Source organism: Lissotriton vulgaris, chromosome 5 (assembly GCF_964263255.1).
Source record: "Lissotriton vulgaris chromosome 5, aLisVul1.2, whole genome shotgun sequence".
Classification (NCBI taxonomy): Eukaryota; Metazoa; Chordata; class Amphibia; order Caudata; family Salamandridae; genus Lissotriton; species Lissotriton vulgaris.
Genome location: NC_141693.1, coordinates 977,036,532 through 977,058,865, shown reverse-complemented (window position 1 = coordinate 977,058,865; position 22,334 = coordinate 977,036,532). Strand labels below are relative to the sequence as shown.

At 46.6% G+C, this 22,334-nt stretch overlaps 1 protein-coding gene across 1 annotated transcript in view; it reads right to left on the bottom strand.

Moving 5' to 3' along the window:
- The window catches only part of C5H10orf90 (chromosome 5 C10orf90 homolog), a 922,340-nt gene that overhangs the window by 422,814 nt on the left and 477,192 nt on the right, over positions 1 to 22,334 (bottom strand). Inside the window, exon 2 of the mRNA XM_086920249.1 lies at positions 21,159 to 21,259. Within this exon, the coding sequence (XP_086776375.1) occupies positions 21,159 to 21,259 (101 nt within the window). The remainder of the gene's footprint in view (positions 1 to 21,158; positions 21,260 to 22,334) is intronic.

Here is a 22,334-nt window from a genome sequence, read left to right as displayed (position 1 = left end):
CTCTGGATCTCGTGCCTGAGATCTGATGGGCTGCCAACACTTCAAACCAGGAAGTGTTGACAGCCATCTTGTGACTCTGTTAAAACGAGTCACCAGAAAAATGGTGAAAAAAGGTTAAAAAACAAGAAAAGAGGGCAGGGTAGAAATGCCCTGATCCCCTAAGCCTGCTCAGGGGGGCCCACAAAAAACCCCAGGGCCAAAAAAAGCATTAAAAAAGAACCGGGCCGAAAAAAAACCATAGTGCGGGCTCTGTCGCTGCGTTTAATTAGGTCACCGGGTGGGCCAGGTCCTGGGGCAATCTACAAAATACATGCTGGGTACCACCAATCGCCCTGTGCTTATTTATTCATTGCTAGGGGGGCTGCGCAGCCCTGGGACGCCACACCCCGGGATAAGATAAGTGTGTTATCCACTCGTTTGACCCCATGCTCTGACTGGCCCGCATAACTGAATTCTGCTGTGTCTGATGGCCTGTATGTCCTTGTCTTACCTCAGATACCGCCATGACAGGTCAGTCGATTTGAAATACCCGCCGGAATCCCCTGATTGATTATTGTACAGGTGATGTATGACGTTACAACGCATACTTTAACAACGCATACCATTGCAACGCAATTTTTACAACGCAGGATCCTTTACAACGAATGCCTTTACAACGCATGACATTACATCGCAGATGCTATTACAACACATGCCATTACAACGTAAGTATAGGTAAGTATATATTTGTAAATAAAAATGTCATTAATAAATATTTATTTAATGTAATTTTTTTTTATATATTTGTAAAACAAAAAAAAAATATATATATATATCAAACACACAGAGTTGCCTGCAAATGGAAGACGCCCACAGCACAGGTAAGGTTCAGCCTCAATCTTTATTCGAAGAAGCAACGAGGAATTGATACAAAGCAGTAGCAAGGTTAGTCCTGCCGACGCGTTTCATGCTTTCTGCACTTTTTCAAAGGCTACGGACATCCAGAGGTAACGGCATGACAAGTTCAAACACCACGCTTTAATTGATGTACAAGGGAAAGTTCCGCCTCAGTAGGCCTGGCCACCCCGTGGCCCGATGGTACTTGTGGTGTCAATATTCCTCAAGTGAGCTGCTGTGCCCTTACGTCCAAAATTAAAAACCCCAGTGGGTTTGAACTGACATGAACAGTCCCTTGTTGCTGAAAATCCACTTCAAATAACCGGCAGTGTACTCCATCGCGGAAGCGTCGTTATGAGTCTCCGCTGGTGGGCTGCTCGCAGCCCCAGGACATTTCTTCCGTGGCCTCAGGCAAGCCGCTTGAAATCAAACACACAGAGTTGCCTGCAAATGGAAGACGCCCACAGCACAGGTAAGGTTCGGCCTCAATCTTTATTCGAAGAAGCAACGAGGAATTGATACAAAGCAGTAGCAAGGTTAGTCCTGCCGACGCGTTTCATGCTTTCTGCACTTTTTCAAAGGCTACGGACATCCAGAAGTAACGGCATGACAAGTTCAAACACCTCGCTTTAATTGATGTACAAGTGAAAGTTCCGCCTCAGTAGGCGTGGCCACCCCGTGGCCCGATGGTACTTGTGGTGTCAATATTCCTCAAGTGAGCTGCTGTGCCCTTACGTCCAAAATTAAAAACCCCAGTGGGTTTGAACAGCAACAAGGGACTGTACATGTCAGTTCAAACCCACTGGGGTTTTTAATAGTAGTTTAATAGTAGGGTAAGTGCTGGATAATGTAGGGGTAAAAATTACTATTCTAACGCCAGGGGGGTGGAATAGTAGGGTAAGTTCTGGATAGTGTAGGGGTAAAAATTACTATTCTAACTCCAGGGGGGTGTAATAGTAGGGTAAGTGCTGGATAGTGTAGGGGAAAAAATTACTATTTTAACTCCAGGGGGGTGTAATAGTAGGGTAAGTGCTGGATAGTGTGGGGGTAAAAATGACTATTCTAACTCCAGGGGGGTGTAATAGTAGGGTAAGTGCTGGATAGTGTAGGGGTAAAAATTACTATTCTAACTCCAGGGGGGTGTAATAGTAGGGTAAGTGCTGGATAGTGTAGGGGTAAAAATTACTATTCTAACTCCAGGGGGGTGTAATAGTAGGGTAAGTGCTGGATAGTGTAGGGGTAAAAATTACTATTCTAACTCCAGGGGGGTGTAATAGTAGGTTAAGTGCTGGATAGTGTAGGGGTAAAAATTACTTATATATTTTATTTTTTTATTTTTATAACTTTTTTGTAATTAATATTAAAATTACTTACATTTTTTTATTAAATGTATTTATATTACATTTTTAAAAAATTATAATTTTTATTATTAATATTTATTAAATTATTAATATTTAATTAATTAAATAAATGTTTTTTAATTTAAATAAATGTTTTAATAAAATGATATACTTACCTATACTTACGTTGTAATGGCATGTGTTGTAATAGCATCTGCGATGTAATGTCATGCGTTGTAAAGACATTCGTTGTAATGGATCCTGCGTTGTAGTAGTAGCGTTGTAAAAGTAGTTCGTTGTAATAGTTGCGTTGTAACGGTTGTTTCCCTTGTACAGCATATCCTTTTGAATTCCACTGTGATTGTTACCGCTCATGTTTTTTGGGTAAATGATCCTTTTTAACTGGATTAGCGCCATTATGCTTAGTTTAATATCTTCACTGGCGTAGAGACTCCCCTCCTGTTTCTCTACGGCCCGCCAAAAACCCTCCCATATGTTCTTGTTTTTCCCCAGATACCGCTTCGACAGGTCAGTCGATTCGAAATACACACTGGAATCCCTTGATTGATATTTGCACCGACTATCCCTTTAGAATTTCCCCGTGTACCTACCCGTTCTTTCTGTTGGGTAAATATTTCTTTTTCAATATGACCCGTGCTATTATGCCTAGTTGAATTTGCGCCCGGTGTGGAGACTCTCGTCATGTTGCCTCACGGCCCGCCCCATACCTTTTCTCCCCCCCTCCCGTTTGTAACAGCTCTTCCTCACTTAGCGATAACCACCCTTTGAGACCCGGGTGGCAATGTTGTTTTTTGTATACTCTAATAGAGAGTCTTACCTCTGTGTGGCCCTTTGTTCCTATTTAGTGGGCCCTTTGGCATTATCTGCCTTTTGAAGACCCGTGTGGGGTTGTGGGCCTTCTATGCCCTTCCAGCCCCCTCTGGATGGACTCTGCGCCATTCACCAGTGGCCTCGGTATTTGATTTCCATTCGTCTGATTGAGGTGAGCGCTTGGTACTCTCTCCGGGACTTATCTGAGTCCTCGATGTGCCCTGCACGTTTCTAGTTTTATTTTAGCCTTTTCATCTCTGTTTCATTAGACTCCTTGACCTGATCTATTAAATCTGTACTCTTTATATTTTGAGATCTCCTTGGCTGAGTTTTGTTTAATCCCTAATTTTCCAATTTCGCTTTTTCCTGTATTTTGTCATCTATCCGTTATTGTTTCCTAGTTTTAACCCTTCTCTTTGTATTGTTCACATCTGTTCTTTCGGAAATTCTTTTGACGTCTGTTTGCAATGCTATTGTTTGCTTTTTACCACACTTCCGGGGTGTACACCACTTATCTATTCTTGTGATTCGACTGCATTCCTTTCCTTTTTTCCTTGCCACATTGGTCCTAACCATCACCCCCTTTTTTAAATGTATTGACGTATGCACATATTCTCCCTTCCTTTACTTTATGCTGGTATGCTGACGGCATTGAATCTCATTTAAATTGAATGTAATTGATCCTATAAAAGACATGTTCTTTTTTTCGTGTTTATATTTATTTATTTGAAATTTGCAGATCTTCCCCATGTTGTTCTTTACGAAGATCTATGCCCTGAGGAAGGTGGGACCCGTAATAGGTCTGTCACCATAACGTACGTCGGCACTGACTATACTCAGCGGATTTTACCACATATTTATCTTTTTATAGAATTAGTTAGCCTGTATATAGTCATGTTTCTATTTGGTCACTGTTGGACATTCACTGACAACTTGAGCATTATTTAATCATCTTTTCATTTATTATGAATTTTTGAAACAATTGATTTAATTCAATATTGAGATTTTCTAACTGTTTATATAATTTGTGGTTTTCCGTCTTTATCCATTTGTTTGTTTTTTCTTGACTGACTGGATCCACTAGGATCAGGACGTATGTGATTGTGTGAATGTGGAATATATGCCGTATGTTTGAGTGTGAAATTGATTGAACTTTGTGGGGAAATATATTTTTGCTGTTATATCTTATTTGATGTCCATTATATTGTACATATGAATATTGATTAAAGCATCTATTTATGGATTTACTCCTCACAAATATTGCTTTTTGATCATTTTTCCTCAGGGAGGGCGATTGTATTCCTGGTGACCTTAGCAGCACCATCTTGATTTATTCCTGGTGGAGACATTCTTGTATAACGTCCCTGAAACCTGTGGTTTTTTGAGTGAATATATATATGTATTATATACTGGCATTTACCAGTAGGTAGATATAGTTAGGACCTACTTTCCATAGACAAAGTGTTTTTGTTTTGCTAATAAATTTGGTGCCGTTAGACAAATCTTCACAAATTTTCAAAACTAGTACACCACTGACTTCTGCTGCTGGCTTAAACATTTAAGGGTAATTTTTCAAGTTAGGCCGAGAAAAATGGAGGGGGTCCCAAAAAAACAGTTTCCAATGCAATATTCCATGGGTATTTTAGACACAACTAAAGCCTGAACCGTTGAACGGAATTACTCCAAATTTGGCAGAAAGCTAAATCTTGGCCCAGAAAGAACTCTTTTTGTGAATAGGTGCAAATCTATTCAGTTGTTTTGGACTTATTAAAGAAAATAGATTTATAGATATCTAGGAATGTGAACCATCAGCCGATCCAACAGATCTCTTAATTGGCAGCCAACTCTTCAACCAGGAAGTGTTGGCATCCGTCTTGAGACTTGTGACTTAGCCTGAGTCCAACAAAAAGACCCACACAAAACCCAAAAGGGGGCAGGGTAGTATTATCCAACCATGGATTTACACGGCTGCCCTGGCGTGAGGAGCAGCACCATCGAAGAATGTTAAGGAGGCCACGTGAGTGGAACTATTTCCAGACTCAATGCGCAGCGCAGCAAATGGGGTAAATTGAAATTAAACATTACTTTGGAAAGTTTTGTGGAGATTCGTTAAAGGGTGCCAATGTTATTAGCAACACAAAACACCTTTTCCTATGGAACGGCTGACCTAACTATAACTACCCAGTACTGACTGCCACTGTTTTTTTTAATGAGTATATTTATATATAAATATATGTAAGTTAAAGTATTTTCCTTTGTAAAGATAAACACTCATTGAGTGTTTTTGTTGCAATTTTGAATTCTGAGGTTCTACTAGCAGCACCTGCTCCTGTGAGTCATGGGCTGCTCTGCTTCACTACCCTTAGACTCAAGTTTTAAAAACATTATTTGGTTCACAATTTGGTGAGCTTCAGTACAGGATCCCCAGGACATCAGCAGCTAAAGATCCCTGTTGTCACACAACACAAGAGACCACTAGCTTAAGAACCCTGTTGTCACAAGTGGGGCTAAGTAGTTTCTGGTTGCAAAGAGTCTGTCCAATCCAGAATTATTCTCACAGGGCTTCACTAAGTAATTTTATTTAAAGCATAAAAAGTGGCTAGACCATTGAGCTAGTATCACATACATGGTGAAATAGACAACATTAGGATACTGACTAGGACAGTAATGGTAATTTAATTATATATATATATATATATATATATATATATATATATATATATATATATATATATATATATATATATATATATATATATATATATATATATATATATATACGTATATATTATATGTCAATGTGTTGATGAACACCAGATTCAAATAAAATGATAGAAAACGTTTTCAACACATTAGTCAAGAATATGTATTAGAACCCCATATCACTTTTCAAGACTCAGCCCAAGTGTTTAATTGGTGCTGGAGTGATCATTTCTGTACTTGAAAGATTCTATCGTGATTCATGGTGAATGCAACAGTAAAAACCCCAATATAACTGAAACTAATGACGGGAAAGGGAATTTAACTCAAGGACTGAATTTTCTGTCTGGAGTAAGCAAGATTTACACATTATAACCCAAACATACTGGTGAAACTGGATCCACAATACCCATGGAAGCTCTTATTTGGTGATGCAAAACTGATCCATTGGAGGCAATACAAGTGAACAACATAAAGGTAGCTATGAAATTTGGGAATACAACTATATAAATGATTTTGCTATATTTGATTACTCCATTGATATTCTTAGACATGGCTTTTCCAGCCGGTTTATCCCCAGACCTTTTGCTTTTTGGCCTACTGTTTTGGGCCCTGTTCCAGTTGGTTTTATGTCTCTGGGCACTTTACAACTGCTAATCAGTGCTAAAGTGCATATCCTCTCCCTATAAATTGTGTTTATGGATTGGTGATTCCATGATTGACATATTTGATATCTGGTAAGTCCCTAGTACAGTGCACTGTGTGTGCCCAGGGCCTGTAAATCAAATGCTGCTAGCCTGGCTGATGAAGGGTGACACCCTGAAACCGGTCCCAGGATGCTTATTTCCAGTCCAGGGAGGACCTGGCTTGGCAGTTCGGGCTGGACTGTTTCCATAAGGACCAGGGTCAAGACTGATTTCCATATGGCTAGGTCCAAACTGGGGTGGTGTGGTGAGCAAAAGAATGATGGATTAAACCCTGATCCTTGTCATTGGGGGTGAATGTTTGCATTGCCCAGCGTTCCGTCCATCAATTGTTTCCTTTGCATATGTCTGCCAAAGTGGGAAGGGTGTGCTCAGACGTGGGTCCAGTGCTCACTACACAACTGGATTCAAGCTGCCTGGCTGATGAAGGGTGAGGGCCTGAAACTGGTCCCAGGATGGTTGTTTCAGATCCAGGGAGGACCCGGCTAGGCAGTTCAGGTTGGACTGTTCCCATAAGGAACAGGGTCAAGAATGATTTGCATATGGCTGGGTCCAAACTGGAGTGGTGTGGTGAGCAAAAGAATGATGGATTAAACCCAGATCTTTGTGACTGGGGTGAAGGTTTGAATTGCCCAGCATTCCGTCCATCAATTCTTTATTGTGCACTAGTGGGCCTGCAGCACTGATTGTGCCACCCAGATGACCAGCCTGTAAATGTAACTCAGACCTGCCACTGCAGTGTCTGTGCACAGTTTAGTACTGCTATGTCAACCTGGCAAGTGTATCTACTTGCCAGGCCCTATCCTTCCCTTTTCTTACATGTGATTCACCCCTCAGGTAGGCCCAAGGTACCCCTGTGAGCAGGGTGCATTGTATGAAGAAGGTAGGACTTGTCCTGATGTGTGTGGCATATCCTGATAGTTAACTACTGACAATATAATTTTTCACTATTGAGAGGGTATCTGTCCCATAGGATAGAATGGGAGTTCATGTATTAACCTCCCATTGGGACAAGATAAGAAGGTAACGTTTAGTATGCCTGAACTCTAAATATAAAGATGCATCTTCATGTAAGGAGGATTTTTACATTCTGTGTTTGAAAATACCACTTTTAGAAAGTGGGTATTTTCTTGTTGGCCATCCAGTGTGCCTCTGCTAGGGATGTGTATTGACTATCTGGCTTTGGAGTGACATGTGCTAAAGATGTGAATTCTCTCAGACAGCCACTGGGGGTTGGGTGTCCTGCCTTTCCTGAATGAGTCAGGGCTAGGCTGAATAGACATGGGCTGCATTTAGTAGGGGGAGGAGATTTCCTTGCACCTGAATGAGTCTGGTCTGCTTTGGACAATGCTGTCTCCACCTCCTGCCGGTAGACTGCACCAGAGAGGACAGAACTGGTTTTGGCTAAGCACAGATACCCTCTGCCTCCAGAGAACAAAGGATTTTGTACTGTGCAAAGTGGGGCCCAGAACCAAGCCTTTTAGATTACTTCTGGGATTCAAGAGGAACCTTGGCAAGGAGAAGAGCTGGAGAAACTAAGGAGAAGTACTGCCACTTTGCTGTGTGCTGTCTGGGGTTGGCCTGCAGCGGCTGTTTCTGCAAAGGAAAGGACAAGGACTTGCTGTGTCCCTTGCTGGAGGAAGATCTCCAAGGGCTTGAAGTAGAGCTTGCATACGGTTCTGAACTCTCAGGGACACAAAGACTTCATCGCCAGTCCCCCCTGGACTCTTTTGATGGGAGTTCTGACCTGCCAAGAGGTGCCTGCCAGTGTTCTGGGCCTCTGAAAGTTGTTTCTGGGAACTGCAAAAGACTAAAGAACTGTGAAAATTGATGCATCGACTGGTTTTGACACATCGCAGTGGTGTGAGAATTATTTCCGAAGCATTGCCACAGCCGAATGATCGACCCAGGGCCTGCCTGCGGCTGAAATGTCTACCCTTCGATGAGTCCTGTGCACCGATCTCCGAGCTCCGAGATCACTGCACCGACTCTGATGCCAGCCCTGCTGTGTATTAACCAACGCATCAAGGGGGTGCGGCTGGAATCATTGCAGTGTATCCTGGATCTTCACGCATCGCCTCGTCCCAGATCGTCATTCATCGCATCGAGGTGCCAGGTCTGTCGCATCACTGAGTAAGAAACCGACACATCACCTCCCCTTGCATTAAGGTAGGGAACTGACGCATCACCTCTCCCGGAGCAAGGATCCAACGCATCACATTCCCTGCAACCCTTTTGCTTGTGTTTTTGACGCATCCAAGGAACTTTGTGTTGAAAGTGTCGCATCCACCATTTTCTACGAACAGAACTCTTTCTACATTTTAAAAGTCACATTTTGAATACAGTATTGTGGATTTTTGTCATTTTTGTCTTCCTGGATTAGATAAATAATACTTATTTTCTAAACTGGTGTGGTGTCCATTTGTAGTTCCACTGTATTACTGTATGTGTGCACAAATGCTTTACACACTGCCTCTGAGATAAACCTGCATGCTCGTGCCAAGCTACCAAGGGGTTGAGCAGGGGTTATTTTACAAGTGTATCCCCCTTACCCTGACTAAGAAGAAGGTTCCCTACTTGGACAAAGGTGCACACCATTGCCAACTAGAGACCCCCATTTCTAACAGATACACAGTACACAATAAAAATATTCACATAGACCTCAAATGTTGTTGTGCTCTAAGAAGTAGGACATGGTGGGTAATCCACCTAGCATTCAGAAAGCAACTTAAAATGTGGATATTTGACAAGTAATCCCCCACCCCTCCCTAAGCGCCTTGAGACCCTCTGGGTATGTAGTGCGCTATATAAATTCTATGACTTGACTTGACTTGACTTGTGACCCATGATGTCAGGAATAAGTTTCGGAAATATAGAGGACTAATACATGCGCAGCCAGCACATTATCGACTAATGCTATCAAATTCCGACGTAAATGAAGGATCAATATAACTTTACTCAAGAAGAACACTAAAAAGTAAAGTTCATAATAGAAAGTCCCTTAGAAAATAGGCACAGTTTAAACGTTTACAGAACTTGTGTTGGGCCACCAAGGAACATAAACTGGAATTTCCAGAAATGGCCACATAATCCCACAAACTGCATTTCGATAAGACGAGGTTGGGTATTGGACTGGGCTTGATAATTCCTTATAGAAAGATAATGGATATATTATTGCACTTTCAGGGACAAAAAGTATGGAAATATGATTGACAATATTGAGAGCAGTGATACAGAAAAGGAAATGGCACAGAAGTTTGGTCCTAACATATTTAGAATGAGCACATGAAATCATAAGGGGCAAGATGAAGGATATACCAGGACACATAGACTATTCAAACATTGAAAGCAGGAGAATAAATGAGGAAGGTGATAAAAAAGCCTGGTTAGATTAGAAGAGATATGTTTGGAATAAGTGTGACATGCCATACACAGAGAGTAGTATCAGTTTAAGCGGTAGTAGGGTGAGATTCTTTCACTACTTATGTTCTCCATGAATTAAATGTATACATAATCAAAGACGGAGGTGAAAACAAACATCTTCAAAATGGAATTACTGTCTGCTTTCACATTGTTTGAACAGTAACATTTGCTTTTGTTAGTCTTTCTAAAGTGGCTGACATCTAAATTAGCCAACAAGAGCCAACCAAGGTTGAGGTGCTGTCTGTGCCATGACACTCCAGATGGGGTAAAATTGAAACATAAGGGGGCATATTCTCAAGGAGTTATCAGTACTTTATCGCAGCCAAAGTGTTGATAAAGTTATCACCCCATTCACAAGCTGGTGCTAACAGCCCATATCACCAGTTTACATGCGATAGCAGCCACAAAAAACATTGCCACAGATGACCCCGGCAACTAACACTAATGAGATGCAGAGTAGGCGTTCCCATGCAAAAAGCAGCGAAAACACCACTCTGCAACATCCTCAATGACCCGCCAGATAGGCAATAAGATTCCAATAAATGCAATAAGGCACGTTAGCAGCAGGAAATTAACACCTGCTCTGCCCTGGTGCAAAGCCGGATGGCAGCCTGTACCACAAAAAGGAGCCCAGCCCAGAGCCACACCAGAAGAACAACAGATGCCATGGAGCCAATGATCATGCAGCTCTGAACCCCAACAGGGCCACAACACCCACCGCCACCCCCTCGGACAGACCCCGTCCCTTCTAACCACCACAGAGGCAGCGCAGACAAAGACAGCGACCCTCAGAAAATGCACCAACCTCACAGATCCAATATCAGAGAATGTCATTACCCACTACATGCTCAAGGGAACAACCATCCTTCGCATCCTTACTACCATTGTCCAGAGGCTGATGGTACCAACACAGCGGACAACCAACATCCCACCTTAGACAAAGCTGCTGGCCCTGCTGCCAGTGTTTGCCTCTGGTATCCTCCAACCAACAACCGCCTGAGTTGGAGGAGTCACACAGCCAGCCCAATCCAAGTCCCTCACAACGGTCATGGATGACACCATTAGCTTGGTACCCCACTCTTTATACTTCCCCTACACTGCGCGGGAACAGCTGGAGACCAATCAATGCATCTATGCCACTGCTGGCTTCCCGCACATGTGAGGGGGCAATTGACTGCACACATGTCCTACATGTCCTACTTGTGTCCCCAGGCAACACTGCACATAATAACTGCAACAGAAAGCACACGTATCCCATCAATGTGCAGGCAATAGCGGACCTCTGGGAAATCTCCACAAAAGTCAACGCCCACCACTCAGGCAGTGTGCATGATCCCTACATCTACCAACAGTCCATCATCGACCAGCGCTACCAGGATGGCACCCACGGAAATGTACTGCTCGTTAGAAAATACCACATGAACACACCACACAACTCCCCAATCATGCAACTCACTGGGAATGCACACGTCACAAGCTCACATACAACATGCTAAACAACATGCACACCCACCAGACACAACAGCACAACTTACTGTGGGAACCTGGGCCAGCCATGTACATTAGCCATCAAAGGCATGGCACCTCAGCCACACAATAGCAGAATGTGGGAAGAGGTGGGCACCAGGAATGTGCGAAGGATGCAAATGACCAATCAGGTAGAATGTACACAATGCCAAGTGTGGCGTGGATGTGAGGGCCAGACTTCAGTATGCACACCACACACATATCCATGTCGACACACACCGCTGGTGTTTGGAGTGTAGTGGACAGTGGACGCAACCATGTCACCCCAGCCAGTGGGGAAGATCGTGGCAATGTAGCTTGTTAAGTCCCTCCCTTAAGCATGAGTGGAGTGGGCCGGCCCGGCATATGCCAGGCCAGCATAAGGGTGTGATTAAAAGGCATGCAACTCGGGCATTGTCCTCTTCCGGAATACCCAACGTGCCTGCCATGGCAGTGCCTCCCACCCCACCACGAGGCCGACACCATCGCCGTGAGCGGTGGTGCTTGCGATCCTGTGCCCCTGCTGCACCCTAAGCCACTGGTCCCCAAACCAGTCTTGCCCGCCCCTGCGCACCCAGGCCTCAATGCCCACCTGCTGACACTGGCGTTTGTCAAAGATGGACCACCGCATGCCGGTGCTAGCTCCAAGCCCGAGGGCCGCAACCCAGGCAGCCTCCACAGACCATAGGCCCGCAGTACTCCTTTCTCAGTGACGTACTCCACCGGCATGCCCACCGGACTAGTAGACCACACATTTGGAACTGAGTCTTGATTACACTATGGCAGAGAACATTATTCATGGCAGAGTTTATATCACTATACTCCCTTCGATGTGGTGCCACCAAGTCTGTGTATGGGACTCCAACCAAACATGGCTGTGGGCCCACACTGACAACTGCCCTCGGGCCACACTGCGCTGGAATAGGACACATATTTGGAACTGAGTCTTGATTTAGCAATGCTGAGTTCATATCATTGTACCGGCATCATCGCAGACTGCATCCCCCCTCTCAGCCCGGTGCCACTAAATCTGTTCCCGACATTCATTGACACTCTCTGGTTGAACTTTGGTGGCGTCTGAGTCTATGGACTAGGGGTTGTCTTCATCCTCATGTAGCTGATACCGAATTGGTGGTGCAAACAAGGCTGTAACATTTCACTCCTCCATTTGCTGCTTCCGGACGACTTCTGCCCTCTGCATCATGCCCTGGAGGACACCTTCCACTGTCCCCCGCAACCATCCACCACAATCACTTCGAACATCGATGAGGACCCGCTCAGCTCGCATGGCCCATCTCACTGCACCGCAAGCCACCATCCCGTGGCAATGTACCGGTGCCGGCCGCTGTGCATCCAGGGCCACTAACTCTGTGCAGCTCAAGTGAGGGACCCTGTCTTCTGATATATTGGATGGCCTCTGAGACGATGGCCTCGGGGTCATCGACACCATGTGTATGTGGGCCTGCACAGTCTGCTGCCTCCGGCTGCAACTGCAGCCCACCAGGGCTCACACATCAAATCGAGTCCTGACTAACCTGACCGTTGCATCACCGCAGGAGGCACAATCAATTGATCATTGAACTTGTAAAGCGTACTACTTACCTGTGAGGGTCGCAAGGCGCAGAGGGGGGAGGGGTAGCTGCTGCTACTGTTTGAAGAGCCAGGCCTTGAGGAGCTTCCTGAAAGTGAGCAGGTCCTGGGTCTGCCGCAGGTGGGTGGGGAGGGTGTTCCAGGTAAGCATGAGCGAATTTTGCGGATCTCGCGTTCGCGAATTTTGCGGATTTGCGGATTCGCAATCCGCAAAATCCGCGAATTTCCGCGAATTTGCGGATTTTTTTTTTTTTTGTGTTTGCGCGGGTTTCTGCCAGTTCGCGAGGGTTTTGTACAATGTCGCAAATTGCGAACTTACCTGTCGGGTCGCAAGTTTCGCGAACTTGTTGTTTCTACGTGTCCAGCCTGTTTGGGACACTCTTCTTCATCACTGCCACTCTCTGTCACCACTGCCACTCTCTGACTACTCATGCCACCCTCTGGCCCACCCATGCCACCCTCTGTTTCATCACAGCACCCTCTGGTTGTCCAGTCAGTGTACATTATTGTGGCAACAAGCACACCTTCCCTGCCTCAAGTGACCTGAATTAATTTGGGGCTGATTAATGTGTCACAGAATATTTTTTTAGCTGGCACCTGCTTCCTTAGTGCTTCCTGATTAGTGATCTTTTGAACTTGCTAAGTGCTTTCATTGTTGCAAAATTAGTTACAACACCTGCCCTGCCCCAACTGACAATAATGAATTAGGGGCTGAATAATGGATTTGAACCTCCAGCCTGGCTCCTGCTTGTCTCCCTTAGCTGTAATTCAGGACCTTTGTGGCATATATGTAACTATTCTGAGGTTCAGAGCAGGGTCACATAATAGTTGCAACCTGCAACTGAACTCTGGAGGGGCCCCTCAGGAAGCACTACAGAAAATGGCTACTAATGATGAGCCTGAACTTTTGAACCTGGTAAGTAGTTACTTTCAGTTTTGCTAAGAGCGTATTTCTGCAATTTTGCACTTATTCGCACTTATTCGCGGGGCGCGAACTCACGCGAACAGTGCGAGCAGTGCGAGCCAAATCCGCTGCTCGCGGATTTGCGGATTTTGCAGGAAATTCGCAAATCTCGCGGATTGCGGATTTCCCGAAAATCCGCAAAATCCGCGAGCGGAACGGATTTTCCGCCCACCCCTAGTTCCAGGTCTTGGCAGCGCGGAAGGAGCGGGATCTGCCTCCGGAGGTGGTACGCTGGATTCATGGGACGTTGGCGAGGGCGAGGCTGGCGGAGCGGAGCTGGCGGGCGGGGGTGTAGAAGTCGAGTCTGTTGTTCAGGTAGGCTGGTCCGGAGTTGTGGAGTGCTTTGTGAGCGTGGGTGAGGAGCTTGAAGGTGATCCTCTTGTTGATGGGGAGCCAGTGAAGGTCTCTGAGGTGGGGGGTGATGTGGCTGCGTCGGGGGAGGTTGAGGATCAGGCGGGCTGAGGCGTTCTGGATGCGTTGTAGTCGCTGTAGGTGTTTGGTCGGGATTCCTGCGATGCCGTAGTCCAGCCGGCTGCTGACGAGGGCTTGGGTCACCGTTCTTCTGGTTTCGATCGGGATCCACTTGTAGATCCTGCGAAGCATGCATAGGGTGTTGTAGCAGGAGGAGGAGACGGTGCTGACCTGCTTGGAGAGTCGAGGTTGACTCCCAAGTTGCGTGTGTGGTCTGCGAGCGTCAATGCTGTTCCTAGTGTTGTTGGCCACCAGGAGTCGTCCCAGGCAGACGGGGTAGGGCCGAGGATGAGGACTTCTGTCTTGTCCGAGTTCAACTTCAGGCGGCTGCTCCTTATCCACTCGGCGTCGGCCTTCATACCCTCATGGAGGTTGGTTTTGGTGGTCTGTGGGTCCTTGGTAAGGGAGAGGATGAGCTGGGTGTCTTTGTCGTAGGAGATGATGTTCAGGTCGTGTTGGCGGGCCACTTGTGCGAGGGGGCCATGTAGATGTTGAACAGCGTTGCGCTGAGGGATGAGCCCTGGGGTACGCTGCAGATGAGGTTGGGAGCTTTGGAACGGTAGTGTGGGTGGCGGACACTCTGGGTTCTGTCGGAGAGGAAGGAAGTGGTCCTGTCCAGGGCTTTTTCCCAAATTCCTGCTTCTTGGAGGCATGTTCTTAGTGTGTGGTGGCAGACCGTGTCGAAGGCAGCTGACAGGTCCAGGAGTTTGAGGGCTGAGGTTTCACCGTTGTCTAGTTGGCGTCGGATGTCGTCTGTGGCGGCAATGAGGGCTAACTCGGTGCTGTGGTTCCGTCTGAATCCGGATTGCGATGGGTCTAGGATGTTGTCCTCGAGGTGGCGGGTCAGCTGTATGTTGCCGATTTTCTCAATGACCTTCGCCGGGAAGGGGAGCAGGGAGATGGGGAGGAAGTTCTTGAGGTCCTTGGGGTTTGCCTTGGGCTTCTTTAGGAGGGCGTTGATTTCGCCGTGCTTCCAGCTTTCCGGGAATGTCGCTGAGTCGAAGGAGATGTTGATGACCTTTTGTAGTTGAGGTGCGATGGTGGCGTCTGCTTTGTTGAACACGTGGTGTGGGCAGGGGTCTGCTGGTGATCCTAAGTGGATGGAGTTCATGATCTTTCGTGTCTCGTCGTCGTTGACATGGGCCCAGGATGTCAGCTGGTTGGTGCAAGTGGTGTTCGGGGTGGGGTCTGTCGCGGTCGGGGCTGTCGGTGCGTTGAAACTGTTGTGGATGTCGATGATCTTGCGGTGGAAGAAGGTGGCCAGTGAGTCGCACAGTCCTTGCGAGGACGGGATGTCGTTGGTGTTGGCGCTGGGGTTGTAGAGTTCCTTGACGATGCTGAAGTGCTCTTTGCAATCGTGTGCGTTTTTGTCCAGGTGGGCTTTGAAGGAGGATCTCTTGGTTGTTCTGATTAGTTGGTGATGTCTGCGAATGGCGTCCTTGTGGGCAGCGTGGTTGTCTGACGTACGGTCTTGTAGCCATTTTTTTCTCTAGCATCCGGCATGTGTGTTTGGAGGTCTGGAGTTCTTCGGTAAACCAGGTAGCTTTCTTGCTGGAGTGGCTGATGGAGGGCTTCTTTAGCGGGGCTAGGGTGTTGGCGCAGTCTTAGATCCACTGTCTGAGTTTTCGGGCGGCGGTGTCTGGGTCGGTGGGGTAGGTTGGAGGATCCAGGGTAAGGGCAGAGGTCAGTTGGTTCTCGGTGATTTTGCCTCAGCAACGGCGAGGTAGCTATTGAGTGTGGTGGTGCGCGGTTGCCTTCTTGAATGTGAAGTGGATGCAGTGGTGGTCGGTCCAGTAAAGTTCGGTGGTGTGGTTGAAGGCGACGTGGGTGCTTGTGGAGAAGAGGAGGTCGAGCGTGTGGCCGGCGGCATGGGTGGGTTCGGTGACAAGATGTCGGAGGCCGAGGTTGGCGAGGTTGGCGATCAGGGTGGCGGAGTTGGTGTTGTTGTTGTTTTCGAGGTGGTAGTTCAGGTCCCCGAGGAGGATGTAGTCTGTGGAGGCGAGTGCGTGGGTGCTGGCGAGGTTGGCGATGGAGTCGCTGAACAGGGCCCGGGGTCCAGGAGGTCTGTAGACGAGTGTTCCTCTGAGAGTGGTGTTGGGGTCGGTGTGGTTCCGGAAGTGAAGGTGTTCAGCGGAGTTGAGAGAGTCGTCTGTGAGGGTGTGGACCTGGAGTGTGGACTTGTGGACGATGGCTATTCCTCCTCCGATTCCGTTAGCGCGATCCTTGCGGGTGATCTTGTAGCCGTCCGGGATGGCTATGGCGATGTCCAGTGCAGAGGATTCGTTCCACCAGTTCTCAGTCAGAAATGCTACGTCTGGTGTTGTTGTGTCGAGTAGGTCCCAAAGCTCGACGGCGTGTTTGCGTGCGGAGCGGGTGTTAAGGAGTATGCAGCGATGGTGGTTGGGTCCGGTCCTTGGAGGCTTGGTGGTTCTGTCACAGGAGAAGTTGCAGGTGTGGCAGGAGAAGGGTCCGTGGGTGCGTTTCGGGGCAGCCTGGAAGCAGCGGCACTCCGTCCAGTGTTGAGAGCGAGGAGGGCGTTGGATCGGAGTCTGGCATTGCGAGGGATGCGGGTCCAGGGGTTCTGGCACTGGGCGCGGTCCAGGCGCGGACGGGCGCAGACGGGCTTGCCTTCGGCGTGCCAATCGCGCGCCCGCTGTGCTTCCGAGCGGCGTTCTCCATAAAAGGCGAAGTGGGAGGGAGGAGGAGCTGGGAGGCGGGAGCGGGCGGCCAATGGGTGTTGGGGGACGAGACAGGACACAGAAGGCAAAGGGGGTGGGGCCGCAGGGATGCAGCGGCAGGAAGCGGGGAGCGGGGGGGTACAGAGGGTAAGGGGCGCTTAAGGGCCCAGAACCGACTACAATACAATTTTTTTTTAAAAGACAACCTTCAACCGCCAACTGCCAGAGTCGAAATAGTGGTCCTGACAAACTAACGGAGTTGCTAACACCTGTAGTGGATGCAATCATCTGCCTGATACCCTGCTTATCACTAACTCAGTGCACCGCAAGCCCTGGACCTTTATTGATTGTCTTTTGTGCTGTGGAGACGTAACGCAGCAATGTCACCTCAGGCAGTGTGGGAGACCTGGGACGATGAAGATAAAGATGATACAGGTGTAACACACCCCACTGCAGCTGCATCAGGTATATCACGAAGGGACACAATCCTAGACAATTCATTCACATACGTACGCTGAGCTCTAATGCCCCAACCTCAGTGCACTGCAACTCACGGACACTTATGTCTGCATTTTGGGGGACCTCTGTACTTGCTCCGGTTACCACGATGATGCTTCACAGTTGTTTATGTTATGTTGGCGTTTTCTGTTTCCGTTTCAATGGTGATCACTGTTCAAGTTGTTGCAAGCACCAACCACTCCTTGTGAGCTGGCTTACACTCACCCCACACCCATCCAGCACAGGCATCACTGTACATGTGACCCTGGCAATAAAGGGGCCGTGCGCACGTGCCCGTACATGTGCCCGTAGCCAGTTCCACATACTATCTGCATGTGTCCGTGTGGTCATAATGTATGCATAAGGGCCCTGGGCCCTACAACATTACATTGTGCTGTATACAGCGGATGCAACTATGTCACCGCCGACAACGGTTTAGATCTTGGACATGTAGCTTTGTCGTCACACATGCAAAATGTCAGATTAGTAGGGCTAGGCCGTCGTACGCAGGTCCAGCACGGGTGTGTGACTGATAATAGCGGGGCTCTGGGCGTAGTTCAGTACAGGAAATGTGCAAATGCATGTGTCCCTGTTGCAGAGTGGGTCTCCTTTGTGGTGTGTTGGTGGTCCCTGAAGGAAAATAGACACCAACGTATATGATCTAGTTCACCTTCCATGTGTTTGGACCCCACCTGCACCTATTCGGCCGCCTCCTTTTGGAATACTGACACCTGGCATTGGGATGCCATGTGTGGGTCGGTGAAGTGTTGGGAGCCAGTAGTGCTGGCGGGTGCTTCCTGCTGCGTGGTCTGTGCAGGGGGTGGGGCCTCCTCTATGTAGCTTGGCTGCCCTGCTCCTGGGAGTGGGTTACCTAGGATGTCCATGAGCTGTTGTAGGGCGTCGGTGTCGAAGGTGTGGTGGTCCTCTCCAGCATCACTGATGAGTTGTCTGCTCTGCTCTGCTGGAGGTGGTGTGTCCCTCTGCAATGTGAAGGGGATATGCATGTTGACATTGTGTTGACATGTATGTTGGCACATTGTTCTTGTTTACATGCATATATGTCTTCAAAGAAGAGAACTCTTTGGACTGCACGCGGGACGCCTCAAGTCACAAAACGAAAGAAGCTGAGGCTAAAATCTTCTTACAATGCAGACAGTGGATTCAATATCGATCCTTTGAAGCTCTCCGAATTGATTCAAGAGGGGCTACTTTAGGTACCGCGTGCAGAAACATTCTGATGTTTTTATATAAGTCATTTTTTCTACGCTTAACTTTGGGATAGATATTCTCCAAAACTACTGATTCCACATTGCTGTTTAGCAAGGGATATTTGTATATTTATATATTTTCATCTACGGCTGATTCATCTACAGCGTAGGTCTATTACTACAAGGATGATGACCTCTATACATGACTAACAAAGAATTAAGTCAATACCTCAAGTAATAGCTGATCACTCTTGTGTGGACGACAATCGTTATAGGAAGAATTGCGAATATTTTAATAAGAAATTAACTTTGGGAAGACAGACAATATACTCCTGATGAAGGCGGCTGTATTTTAATGTCCGTTGAAACGCGTTGAGCTAAGGGGAGAAGTGCAATACACACTGAACAAGGATTACTCTGACTGTTGTAGAATTTTTACCTTGATTTTGCACCTCCCTTATTACTTTTAGGAATTGCTTAGGTTTACAATGTGTATATGATTTGTTCCGTTTTCTTACTGTCTGTTTTCCCAAATTCTAATTCATTTAAAAGAAATGTTTATATTTGTTTTTAACTTGGTTTTTATATGAATAAATTGTCACATTGAATCCATTTGTTTTTATAGAACTGTTTTTGTTGTATTTTGCATTGCTCCAACTGAAAGGTCCTGAACAGTGAATGATATTTGTTTAGTAGTTTGTAAGAATTGGTGTCTTCTTCTAAAAACAACCCAAAGGGAATTTATCTTGACATATAGTCAGTTTTGGTACCCTATCCCTTTGGTGTGGGGTCCCTCTCTCTTTTACTAGAGAACTTGTTTACATGCAGACTGTATGATAAATGATTGTGACTGTTTGGGAGGTACTGGATTTTGATGCGGGACAGTGGACATTTGGACTACATGACGGATGTGGGGTTGTACGTGTACCTTTCCATCTCACAGTTTTCAGCTCTGTCAGATGTAGTTGGCAAGTTTCTGTGCATGTACGGAGCCAGTTGTGTCCTCTGTTCTGAAATGTCGGGGTTGCAGATTGTACCACATTGTCGTCAATGTGTGTGTCCTGCAGGGTGCTACAGGGATCAGGGACATGATCCAGGGTCATTGTGGGTGTGCAGTGTGCTACATATCGTTGTGATTCTGTGCCATTGTGCCCGCCTCCCCCGTCCCCCCATTCCCTGGTCGTTACTCGCCCTGTAGATGTTGTGTCAGGTCCTATGGAGCTGTGTCCGGACTCCCAGCTCCTTGCACCTTCTCCACACTGATGACTGTGGCCCGGTTTCCTGCAGCTCCTACTGTGGCACAGGACGCCCACCTCCTACTGCCGTTGCTGCCTTCCTGTCGGCAGCGGGTTTGTCCTTGGTTTGGTTTTCACATCATGCCAGCGCCTCTTAGCCTCCTCCATTGACCTCCTCAACACTCCGACTGCATTCACGGTAGTCCATTTGTGGGTCATTTGATGGTAGTGTTCTGTCACCTCCGTGACTCTGATCTGGTTTTCCTGTGGACTGCACCCCATCTTCCTCTTCTCCTTGGCCTTCGCCGACACGGTTTTTCCTTGCAGGTGGTCTGTGGGGCTTGTGGGGTTTGCGTTGGCCTCTGCACGTGGTCCGGGTGCCTCCATGTTGCTACGCACTTTGGATTGCTTTTGGTGTGTTCTTTTTGTTGTTTTTATAGTGCAGATTCCGATTTGCAAATAAGGAATTGGTGGGATTCGCAAAATATTTTGCTAATCCTACCTGTATTGCGTTTTGCGATTCTCAAATTGCGATTCCCTAAAAATCGCAATTTGAGAATCGCAAAACATGTATTACCTACAGATGGCCCTAAATATTTAAATTGTTAAATTATTGGCATTAGAAATTTAAGGTCGATATTTCTTACCTTTTTTGAAAAAGAATTTACATTAATTACATACAAAATTGAAATCATACAATTTTAAATGTCGTGATTGTGCTAAAATGTTTGTTTTAGGTATACTGTGTGCTTTTTAAAACACATGATCCGATTGAGCTTTCTTGGGTTTCATGTCTGAAATTGGAGAAGATCTCTGCAGCCGAGAACAACATTAATCTGATCACAGCTCACAATTTAGACAAAATAGATATGGAAGTGGATGTGTTGAGTTTCTTAATTGGGCCCTTAATCAACAAAACAAGAAAAATATGTGGAAATGAGTCTATTTTTTTATTTCGAAAAGTACATCCCAGAGCATAGATAATCTGAGATTCAATCAGGAAATGTTGATGCTCTGGATTGATTGCTGTCTTAGGCTGTGTGTCTGATTAGCAGAGAGCTTGCTCACAGCATGAAGCCAAGGGCTCGTTTCACAGTTAGAGTCAGCTGGCACATGGGTATCAAATGGTCTCACCTTGGCACACTTTGATTTGTTCGCAGCATCCTTATCAGTGAGGGAAACTGACAGAAACCTGTCACTGTTGATCACACCGTCACACTTTTCTTTTCCAAGCTCTAGAAATAGAAACGCAAAGCATCTTTTAGTGAATACTGAACACATCTTTCTAGAATGCCACAGATTTTTAGCCAGAAGTGGAGAATAATATGATTAACAGAAGAATAAGTTCCACCAATGGAACATTGTCCAGGCCTTCAGGGGTTAATTTCAAAACGTCTCTGCCCCTCAGGTCTGATGTATCGCTACGCAGGCTGCATATAGTGGGTGCAAATTCCAAACTGATATTTTGCAACTTGCTCATCATTTTTGCCATTCAGCTAGGGCCCTTTTACACAGAGGGCTCACTTTCCCTCTTTGCGCCATGGCATACCTTAAAACTGTGCGCTGGGCACAAACAGGGAAAGTGCACCCTATTATATGACTTTGTGGCTGCCCTGGGGCAGCGCATTCAAGTGAAAAATTTGAGTGGCTTTGGTGCAGCCGCTCCATGTTTCACTGTGCAGGCAGCAACCCTCCTTTACTGTTAAGAGGGGAAAGAGATCCCCTTGCAGGCGGATGCAGTGATCCAGAGTGTTGCCATCAGGAGGAGCACTGACAGTGCACCACCTTTTAAGTGGTGCCTTGTCGGTGCTCCTCCTGTCAGATTCTTTGCCTCTACACCCGTGTCTATCATACTGCATGGGTGCAGATGCAAAGGGATTCTCTCATTTGCATAGGGATCTGCCCCTATGCAAATGAGGGAACACCCCGTCATGATAACGCTGGCGCTATATGTGTGCATGCCCTATCTGTATTACAGAAAGGCCGCACAAGCGTCTGTGGCCCTTTCTGTAATACCAAAGTTCCCCGGGGATGTGCAAAGTGTGAACACATGCGCTTTGTGCCCCTGGGGCACTTTCCATAATACTGCCCCTAGTGTACTAAATCAGTTGCATTGAAAGTGTACATTTGTAGAGGTTTACAAAACTTCATGACTCATGAATATCAATGAAGCAAATGTTATGTTATGAAAATTTGCAGTGTGCACTATCACCCTGGAGGATATCCTGGCACTGAGCAGGTGCGAGTCTAGCCGAACCTAGGACCTACGCCTATTGCTATCACATTACACTACACATCATGATAGGTATA